Below are 10,334 nucleotides of genomic sequence, written 5' to 3'. Positions count from 1 at the left end.
AAGAGAATTTGAGGGAGAGAAGGGAAGGGAGCTCTAGAGAAGTGTTTGAGAGCTCCCCCCCTTGGGGTGTGTTTACAAGCTTGGGAAACCTCACTATATATAGGCCTAAGGAAGCTGAAAATCTGAATTAAGTATGGCTAATGCATACAACACTTGTTTTATAAAATCTGAAATGGTTGATGCACTTCACTAATGCATACAACACTTGCATTATAAAATCTGAAATGGTTGATGCACTTCACTAATAAATCCCACCAGCAGCCCTAGCTCATCTTCATGTCACCATGACCAAGCTTCCAACCAGAAATAATAGCTCATCCTGAGGTCAGCATGACCAGCAACTTCAAGGGCTTATGAATTGGGCTTCCCTTAAGCAAATTAAGACTTTAAGCACTCAAACTTGAAGTTCAGAATGTCTTCTTTCCATCCATATATCATTTGGGCCAATCCAAGGTCGGAGGAGGAAGTTAAGGCCAAAACAAATTGCTAACTCATTTTGCGCGCTGATAAAATCCATCCTGAGCATGGCTCTGTGTTTGCTAGGTAACAGACTCCACAATTATCCAATGGGGCTGAATTTCGGATATGTTATAGTATACACCCATTGGAACAACTTTCATGAAGAATGTGGCCTCATTCGAGCTATGTAGGTTGTTGAAACAAAGCTTGCAATATGACCTACGAAACTGGGCTGGCAGGGGACTGTAGCCAAAATTGAGTTTGTCTTTAAGCTCTTCATCCATTCATCCAAATTAGGCTTTAACATGCATGGATTACATCATTTCATATCCAAAGCCATCATTGTTACCTAAAGCTGAAAGATAAACACAAAAAGGATTAAAAGCATAAATTTAACTCAAAAACATAACCAAATCATAAGCTAGAAGGGTACAAAATGATATACAATTATGAACCGATCATTTACATAGCTCTATATTTAAATTATATAAAAAATGGGGTTTACATATTGGAAAGATTAAAAAAAAACCTTTAAAATGGATGAAAAATTGGATGATGTTAAAGTTAGGTGACAAATCATGGATTTTGAAAACTTAAGGTGACATTTTGCTTAAATTTTTCTTTAAGATGACAAATTGAAACTGATGTATAAGTTCAGATGACATTTCTACAAAAAATTCTTTGGGGAAATTCTAGAATTTGGACTTTCATCTTCTATATATATCTATATATAAAGTAAAACATTCAAAATACCAAAAAATGCCCTTGGTTAATGCAAACATTAAGAATTGAAATTATTAATTAAATGAGGATAATATGGTAAATTCACACTTTTTCATATTAAAAATATTAAAATTAAAAGAAAAATCAGATAATTGATCCTATTTTTATAAAACACAACTACCCATTATCTTTTTTAATTTTCAAATAAATTTAAATTTTTTTATAAAAAAAATCCTCTCACAAACGCGGAAGCGTATGCAGAGAGGCTAGTGTTCATTCAGTTTTTGGTTTTGCAAATAAACAAGTGGATTAGTTTAGCTTATCTCTCCCTCCATGTTGAATATTCTAAGGGCATGATCACTACAATATTAATTGCTGGAAGATGATCTGTCTGAGAAATGCGTCATAACTTGTTCGGATAACACTAAATTAATGGAATGGAGCACCAAAAGTCAACATCTTTCTTGGTAAATGTCAAGGTCTGCCAATGAAGGAAGTTTGAATTTCGTGTGCTCCCTATGTGGAGAGGGTTCTTGTAAACTTCCCTTGAAAAAAATAATGTTTTTTTTTTGTCAAAGTTATAAAGAGGGAGGGGGTGTTCACATACACACTATCAAAGTATTATAGAAGTTCGAATTTGTTGTGATCATTGGATCTGCAAGTTAAAGTCATTTTCCACTTAGTTAGCATTAGCTTTCTAGGTAAGTTGTGACCAAAACAAACATAATTAATTACCTATAGTACTTGACGACTTTAAAATACACATAGATACTCGGTATAACTTTTAAGGGTTAGTTAAATACTCTGACTTCTTCACTAGTACAAGCGATAGTCTAAATTATAGGGAAATAAGATTTCTCACACACACTATCAATGTGCCATGGGTTCGAACTTGAGACCTTTGTTCTACAATTCAAGGCTCTTTTCTATTGGGCTATCTCTGTTGGCAGTATTCGTATTTTTAATTTGAACACTTATACACGTAGTTTTCGAAATTGTGACAATACGGTATTGTCATCAAGACTCTTAGGTGACGACACATGTCATATGCAGGACCCTTTTTTATTTTATTTTAATACAAGCTATAGTCTAAACTACAAGAGGACGGAGGTTTCTCACACACATTACCAAGGTGTCATGAGGATTTGAATCTTGAGACCACTAATTTGCAGATCAAGGCCATTTTCCATTAGGGTAAATCTCGTTGACGGTCCACTTTTTTCCTTAGTCAGAAGACACATGGCCGCCACGTGAGCTAAAGATATATATATAATAATTTAAAATTTAAAATTCAGTTTTAAAATAAAAAAATACAAATTTGAAAATTATCACCAACCTCCTTTTTGTGAGGAAAAAAAACCGTTAACTACTAGAGCACCAAAAAAGTGCAAAATAATTTGGGGGTTTTTATGTGGTTAACCCAAAATATAAAAAAAATCCTGCGTCCCTTCCTATAACATCTCTTTCACTGTTCAATGAATGTAGGAATATCTAAGCTACTTATAGTCCTACTACCCAAAAAAAAAAATCAGCAAGGAAAAGCCAAGAAACAAAACAAATTATCGAATTCGGATCATAAATATTTATTAAAATAAAAAAGTGACAATTCATATCTTGTTAATTACATCAAATTCGCACCGGATTTAGATCAAAATCGGATCTATTTACAAGTCTAGGATTACTCTGGAGTTGTAATGATGTTTGAAACCATAGGGTTTTCGCCATATAGTGCACGTGTATGCCAACCAACAAGGAGACGAGAACCCTTCAGTATCCCCAAATCCTAATTTGACCTACTTTTCAAACATCAAACCTTTTTTCCCACGTCAGCACTAGCTGTTCTCTCTCCTCACACAGAGAAATATGGGAGTGAAGAATAAAAAAGAAAATTTAGGTTTTAGCCACACCAAAAAATTTCACTTTTGGAAAAAGCCAAAATTTTTCCTAAAAAGATAGAAAAACCCCTCAACTTTCAAACTAAAGACATGCAAATGTAAAGGATTCCTTTGGCCTTTTCCAATAAAAAATCACCGTTTTGAGACTCGGCGGATTTGCACTTGAGGTATTTGCTCAAATATGGGGAAAGATGCTTTATTTTATTTTTGTTCCCCTTATCACCACTGAATCACTTCTGCTGGTATTGCCCTAAACGGACTCAAAATCCCTAACTTTGTTTCTTCCTCCCTTTTCTTTCCTTGTTTCTCCTTCCCCCGTTTCACCCTCCTTCCCCCCCTATCTCCCTCTCCTCCATCCATCATCCTATTCCATCTATTCCTTTTCAAATTTGGCCTCACACGTTGTTTGTGGATGCTAATCCTAAATGGGATTTTGTCTGTATCTCTTGAAATATTATGTGTAGAGCTCTAGCTCGGGTGCTTGCATCACCTCTTTCCATGATTATGTTTTTTGTTCTTTTGGTAAATATTCAAGAGAGAGAAAATTCACAATAAATCAATCTGAGAGTTCAATTTTTTCTTCTTCTTTTTTGTGGGAATGTTTGCCTGTAATTTAACTCCTTCTCTTGAGTGCTACTAAATTCTATTATTGCACGCATTATTTTTCGTAGAGAATTGCATGCTGAGATGGAGTGTTCTTGGTAATTGCTTCAGTTTTCAAACAACACTTTACATGTAGAATACTACCACCTCTCTTATTACTATACCCATAAATCTTTGTTTGCATTTTTGTTACAACAAGTACAAAGTAATCTTAGCCTCTCACATTCTTTCATAGTTAGTAAAGTACTAAATGGAAAAAATACAAACAAAATACGTACGTGTTTTGTTCGACAAAATTTTGCAAATTACAACTGAAAAGTTCGGCCACTATATAATATTTTAAAATAATTTATTTAAATTACTTAATATATATTATTTTTATTCAATATTATGTGAAAATTATGTGTATAATGCGTGAATTTTGTGTGTATTATAGAAAATTTTGTAAAAAACACATGTACTAAACATAAAAAAATTCGTGTGTACGTGTACAATATGAGTATTGGACGTTTACTTTTTAAAAAATATGTATTTTATCGAGTCTTTAACATGTGTATAGAAAAGGAGTGTATTATTGAAAAATACGTACGTATGTGTATAATACAAAAATTAAACGTGAAAATGCTAAATTGTTTATACGGGTAATAACTTTGGAAAAGTAAAAAATCAAAAGGGGACCATAGATACTTGGGTAATGGCCTAATAGTAATAGATAATGTTCTAAACTACTCTTATCAATAAAACAAAATCGGGGAAAACATTTTTTAAAAAAAAGGATCACAATATATATTTAGAAAGAGTATAGCCAATCGGCTATCCTATTTATTAAAAAACAAGTTTGCCGCAGTACTGCCGCGGGGCTATACTAATTTTTTTTATATTTAATAAGTATAGCCGCGCGGCTATACTAATTTTTTAAAAATAAAAAATAAAAAAAGACTGCAGTATAGCCGCTCGGAATGTAAGAAAACTTCCAAATCAGAAGGCAAACAGACGGCAACTGCCCTCCTCTGCTTTCATTTCTCCCACAAGGTAAATACTCTCTCTCGCTCACAGAAAACCTCCATGGCTTCTTCTGCTTCAATCACAACCGCCCTATCTCGCTTTTCCCTAATCCGATTCTCCCTAAAACCCTCTCCGTCGTTTCCACATACAACCCCATTTTTTCTCACTAAACCAAAGGTCCAATTCAACCATACACGATATAACCTTCGCGATTTTTCTCTTCGATAATCTCCCAAATTTCTCATTTGATCTTATACTTACTTGTATGTCTCTTACAGGCTCCGAAATACGGGTTCCGCTTGTTGTCAATGGCGTCCGAGCCGAATGAATTACCCGCCAACAATCCGGGCCTCCACGCCACCCCAGATGAAGCCACTAAGAGTTACTTCATGCAACAAACTGTAAGCATTCACCTTTGTCACAAATATGTATTTTATTTTCTGCTATGAGATTTGCTCTGCATTTTGATTTTACTTTAGCGATAATTTATTTCTGTAATTTGGTTGCAGATGTTTCGGATTAAGGACCCTAAATCCAGTCTTGACTTTTATTCACGTGTGTTGGGCATGTCGTAAGTTTTTTTTTAATGGGTTTCGAAAATTCTTCTCTAATTTTCTTTGTTGTTATATTTCGTGTGCTGTTTGGGTGGAAAATAGTATAGGTGCTCGGTTTGTATTAATTGATATGAACATTTCCTTTATTTAAATCGAGCAAATCTTTCTTTCCTCAAAAAGTTGAAGGTTTTGGTTCATTAAGATTTTGCGTTTTTTGTATGATTGGCGACATTGATTAATATCTGGTGGTTTATAATTTGGGTGCATTGGCTGTCTCTATTATTACTAGAACTTAGAAAAAAAGGATAAAGGGAAGAACAGGTGGGCATGTTAAATCCCTACGTGCTTTCTTGGGATTTACCAATAGACTTATGGTTAGTAATATGTCGGATGTTCATAGGCTCAATTTCGAATGGCAGGAGAAAATAGTCACGTGTTTAGTTTTTGTTATATTTTTTAAGTGATGGACTTTAATGAGTCAGTAGATTGTGCTTTTCTTAAGTTATACGACCAGCTCGGAGCACATAGGTGCTAAACGATCCCTGTGCAACAAAGGAGGTCCTATATGAGCATAGAAGTAATTTGTAAATCTGTTTGAGCATATAATAGTCTTGTAGATGCGTCACTTGACATTTAGGGTGTTAGTTCTTATTTCAATTTTGGCCAAGAAGTGTGTGTACCTTTGAGTCTCTGTAACACCATACGTGTTTTTCATGCCTGTTTTGCCTTATAACATCTTTCATTAATGTTTTAAAAGATTACATGTAACTCTTGATGTTGACTTGTTGCACGGTCTCTTTGAATTTATTGGCACACAATATTAGGACTATGCATGCATACTAAGTCAAATTTTGGACCAATTTATGATTCAATTGGATCGTCTTGTGTTATCATGAGATATATGCGTCTGCAGTAAATATTGCATGCAGTTAGATTGTTTTGCGTATTAGTGTGCACTTGCACATGCATGCATGCACTTTACAATGGCTAAGAGATTCTGTGAGTAGAGATCTTGTCCAAAAATGACTGTTTGAGTGAAGTTGATGGTGATTTCTTCTATTTTTCAGGCTGCTTAAGAGGCTGGACTTTCCAGAAATGAAGTTTAGTCTGTACTTTTTGGGCTATGAGGTAAAATTCATAATATCCTTTCTACAATAACAAAATTTTTACCAAATTCATTGTTTGATTTTACAGTCATGGTTGGGATTATGTTTCTAAAAATTTCCCCGTTAACAGAGACATTTAATTCTTTTATCTTTTACTGGAATAGGATCCTGCATCAGCTCCAACTAACCCGACTGATAGAACAGTTTGGACCTTTGGCCAGAAGGCTACAATTGAGTTAACACAGTGAGTTTCTTTTAATTCACCTACATGCTCTTCTCTTTTTCTTTTTTGGCACATGTTCTGTCCAATGTGATATCTGACAATCGCTTACCTTTTACAGTAATTGGGGTACTGAAAGTGATCCAGAATTCAAAGGATATCACAATGGGAATTCGGAGCCTCGAGGCTTTGGTATTTAAGTTGTCCTATAAATATGTCAAAACATACGGCGTTTTTTGATGCATTTGTTTCTTCCTTTACTTAGAGTTTGATTTACTAGACCATTTGATGCCATATGCCACACATGATGTCTTGTCTTCTTATGTGGCAAGTATGGATGGTTCCAAGAAAGTCAGTATTATTGATTGAATAATTTGTTTTGACTTGTCCTGAACGATAAATTTTGAAACACTCCAAATGCTTACTTCGATAAGAAAAAAAAGGCTACATTTCTTTCAAGCATAAACAAAATTTTAGGGAAGAGTGTATTCATTGTATTGCATTTAGTGTGTATCATTATATGTATAGTGTTTGTACACTTTAGCCTATTTGGGTAAAAGATTTGTATGATATTATTATACCAAAGATATGGGGGCTTCCACTCCTTAACTGACCGAACTATTAGGTATGGTTGATTCACTTACAGGAATCTGTACTTTCAATACCATTTTAAAATAACAAGACAGCATAGCCAACCAATGCAAATTGTATGGGATGGTATTCTTGTGCATTGGGGGGGGAGGGGGGTTGGAAATGATTTAAGTACTTAAGAAAAATCATGTATTTCTGCAAATGTCAATAATTTGAATATTACCAATCATTTACATTTGTCCCTGTAGCTTTGCCTGATGTCTAATGCATCTGTAATGATTAAGCATGTACATATCTTAGTTTATACCTAGCGATTCTCAGAATCTGGCACACTGGCTGGCCTAACCGTCTAATTTTGTTACTCAGGACACATTGGTGTCACCGTTGATGATACTTACAAGGCATGTGAGAGATTTGAACGTCTCGGGGTGGAGTTTGTGAAAAAGCCAGATGACGGTAAGAACATCCATATTGTTGAACCTATTGTGATTTACGAGATGTCTCATCATTGAACATTGGCATTTATAATGGGGATTGATTGGGATACATTTGCTTCGTTTTTGTATAAGTAGAGTGATAAATCTCAATATCAGTCTGTAGGATTGATCCTGTTGTATAAATAGGTTATTTATAAGTGATGGAAGATGGTTTCAATTAAACAATAGATGGTGAATTTCCCTGAATTGGCAGCGCCATTCCCTTTAATCAATATGCTATCTTCATTAGTTAACCAAAAGTACCCTGTCCAATCGGGATATCTAAGCAGTTAATGAGGTCTGCTGGTGTGTGAATGTGGTCTGATGGCCTATACTCAGATTGTGAAAAATTACTATTGATGATTGACATTTTGAACTGTTTTTGACATTATTCTGTGTCTCTAATGCCAACTTGAACATTGCAAATACATCCTTCAACAAATTAATATTTTTTCCTGATACCGAAGTCACTGTCATGCGCAATTGATAGCCTCGTTCTTGGTTTTTGTAGTTTGATGGATTTTCATTCCAGCTCCTTGTGCCCATTTAGCAAGCTTAATAACAGCACCTTGGTCTCTATAATTATAATCTTTCGCTCTCTGTTCTGGCTTCCAAAGAATAAGCTGGATTTTTGCTGTTGTTGAGGTTTCCATTACTAGTGAACAATATGGTTTTATGCTTGTATGTGTATATTTAGGCATGTGCTCATATATGCTCATATGGAACACTATGGTTGTATGCATGTATGTGATTATTTAGGTGTGTGCTCATATATGCTTATATGGAACACTATGGTCGTATACATGTATGTGTCTATTTAGTTGTGCTCATATATGCACCAGCGGTATCTTTTAGTTCAATCTTGCTCTCCCAAACTGTCGTGAAGATAAGGAATGAGCAAATTCATGTGTGTTTTCTTTCTTGGGGAGGATCTTGGATGACCAAGACCAGTATTTTTTATTCTCACAGTGGGAGTTCGTTCTCCTGTAATTCGCAATTTTACCTCCTTGTATTTAAAGAAAAAATAATTGTGAAAAGTTAGTTTTAGTTTGGTTTCAGTAATTACCGATTCTCGGTTCCTTAATTTTGTGATGTTGATTGCAGGAAAGATGAAAGGGATAGCATTCATTAAGGATCCTGATGGTTATTGGGTTGAAATCTTTGACCTTAAAACGATAGGAAGCATTACAGGTGGTGCTTCGTGAGGTCATGGCACCCTTTCTTCAGGTTAGTTCTCAGTTTTCTTATGCTTGCTGTCAATTGATTGTGACAATGCTGTTATCTAACACTTGGTTTGATTGCCTTCCACATCCCACATCATGTGTATCGCAAGCTTAATCAGTTATTAATTAGTTGCTCTAGCTTGTGTTTTCCAGTCATCAATCAGTTACATTTGTAATTACTCTCTGGGTGCTGCTTTTTGTTTATTTTGATTTTGGTCTTTTTTCATTCATATTAGCCCCTTGCATTTCTTGTATTGATGCTGAAGGTTAGAGACTTCCATAGTTGTAATCAGAATTTGAATGGATTAGATATCGTGCAGGTGAACCATGGTGGCAACTTACAGTCGGACATCATTTCTGGTTTTCCTATATGTCCATAGTTCAGATACGAGTCTCGTAAATGGACTTGTTTGGCGATTTTCTTACGTGTTTTATTTTTCACTTACCTCTAGTGTTTGTGTAGTTTTGTATTCTGTAAGTTGGTACTTGGTACTTGGTACGAGTTACTTTTGTCTGTTGTCGACTCGACTGCTGTTCAGTACAAACTTGGTCTTTCTTATCACAATGCGTTGTTCAAACTTTCTTACTTTTGCAAGTCTTAGATCTCCAAAGCCATCCATACTAATCATTACTAAGAGCATCCGCAATGGGCTCCCTAAATCACCTCCTTAGCTAAAATTTAGGGAGGAATTGAAAAAACCCACCTCCAACCATGCTCCCTATTCAGCTCCTAAAATAGGGAGACCTCTAGGAGTTCCTAAATCTGAGGAGAGAGAAATGGCTCCTAATGACTCCCTATAATTAAATACTACCATATTTTATTATTATTTTAAACATTTATTTAATGATGTCTTTAATTTTATCATCTTTTTTCTGCATTTTATATTTTTAATCACCTTTCTACATGCACCATCTTTTCTATTCTTTGCCGTAGCTGTAGGTGCTTTGCAAAACACAACAATCATAGTAAGATCTAATTAATTCCTTTCAAATTACATAGTAATAATATAAATTAAAATTACTAGTTTCTTAGTCTCCCGCATGCAGCTGCCACAAGTGTTCAATAAAATCTAATTGCAGTTGGGAATGAATCTCTCTATCTCTAATACGATAATGGGCTTGAATGAAGTCAAGCAACTCAGGTGTACGATCATGTGACACTGATATAAGCGGAATCTCATCCACTCTATCATAGTTATAGTCAAAATCTTCAGAATTTCGCTCATCCTCAATTATCATGTTATGCATTATTATGCATGCAGTCATAATATCATTAAGCATATCTTGATCCCAAATTCGTGCCGGTCCACGCACAATCGCAAAACGTGCTTGGAGAACACCAAAAGCTCGCTCTACATCCTTCCTTGCAGCCTCTTGACTTGTAGCAAATAGATTTTTCTTATTTCCTTGTGGTGATGGAATTGTTTTAACAAATGTTGACCATGGTGGATATATACCATCGGCAAGATAATATCCCAT

The 10,334-nt window shown here is 35.0% G+C and overlaps 2 protein-coding genes across 4 annotated transcripts; one reads left to right on the top strand and one right to left on the bottom strand.

Annotated features, from left to right (window-relative positions):
- Positions 1 to 4,632: 4,632 nt before the first annotated feature.
- On the top strand, positions 4,633 to 9,420 carry LOC110755460 (lactoylglutathione lyase family protein / glyoxalase I family protein). 3 transcript variants are annotated; one of them, XM_021956659.2, is made up of 9 exons: positions 4,633 to 4,712; positions 4,964 to 5,086; positions 5,195 to 5,256; positions 6,307 to 6,367; positions 6,510 to 6,589; positions 6,687 to 6,757; positions 7,523 to 7,612; positions 8,737 to 8,859; positions 9,176 to 9,420. In XM_021956659.2, the coding sequence occupies exons 2-8, from the start codon at positions 4,994 to 4,996 to the stop codon at positions 8,835 to 8,837; spliced, it is 558 nt and encodes a 185-aa protein (XP_021812351.1). In that variant the 5' UTR covers positions 4,633 to 4,712; positions 4,964 to 4,993; the 3' UTR covers positions 8,838 to 8,859; positions 9,176 to 9,420. The 3 variants fall into 3 exon arrangements, with proteins under 3 accessions (XP_021812351.1, XP_021812352.1, XP_021812350.1); XM_021956660.2 differs by lacking the exon at positions 4,633 to 4,712 and adding an exon at positions 4,719 to 4,862; XM_021956658.2 differs by lacking the exon at positions 4,633 to 4,712 and adding an exon at positions 4,719 to 4,862 and having other exon boundaries at positions 9,165 to 9,420.
- Positions 9,421 to 9,884: 464 nt separating this feature from the next.
- LOC148294035 (uncharacterized) lies at positions 9,885 to 10,334 on the bottom strand. The gene has a single exon (XM_088254702.1). It carries the CDS (start codon positions 10,332 to 10,334, stop codon positions 9,885 to 9,887), a length of 450 nt encoding a protein of 149 aa, XP_088110828.1.

The sequence above is a fragment of the Prunus avium genome, chromosome 6, assembly GCF_965620075.1.
Source record: "Prunus avium chromosome 6, drPruAviu1.hap1.1, whole genome shotgun sequence".
NCBI lineage: Eukaryota > Viridiplantae > Streptophyta > Magnoliopsida > Rosales > Rosaceae > Prunus > Prunus avium.
The sequence above is the reverse complement of the archived record's forward strand: the minus strand, read 5'-3'. Positions and strand labels throughout refer to the sequence as shown.

Bases quoted from the DNA above. Each gene is read 5' to 3' on its own strand.
- LOC148294035 (XM_088254702.1), bottom strand. From the start codon at position 10,334: ATGGGATATTATCTTGCCGATGGTATATATCCACCATGGTCAACATTT.
- LOC110755460 (XM_021956660.2), top strand. From the start codon at position 4,746: ATGGCTTCTTCTGCTTCAATCACAACCGCCCTATCTCGCTTTTCCCTA. The intron at 6,590-6,686 runs GTGAGTTTCTTT...TACCTTTTACAG, and splicing joins GCTACAATTGAGTTAACACA to TAATTGGGGTACTGAAAGTG. The intron at 6,758-7,522 runs GTATTTAAGTTG...TTTGTTACTCAG, and splicing joins TTCGGAGCCTCGAGGCTTTG to GACACATTGGTGTCACCGTT.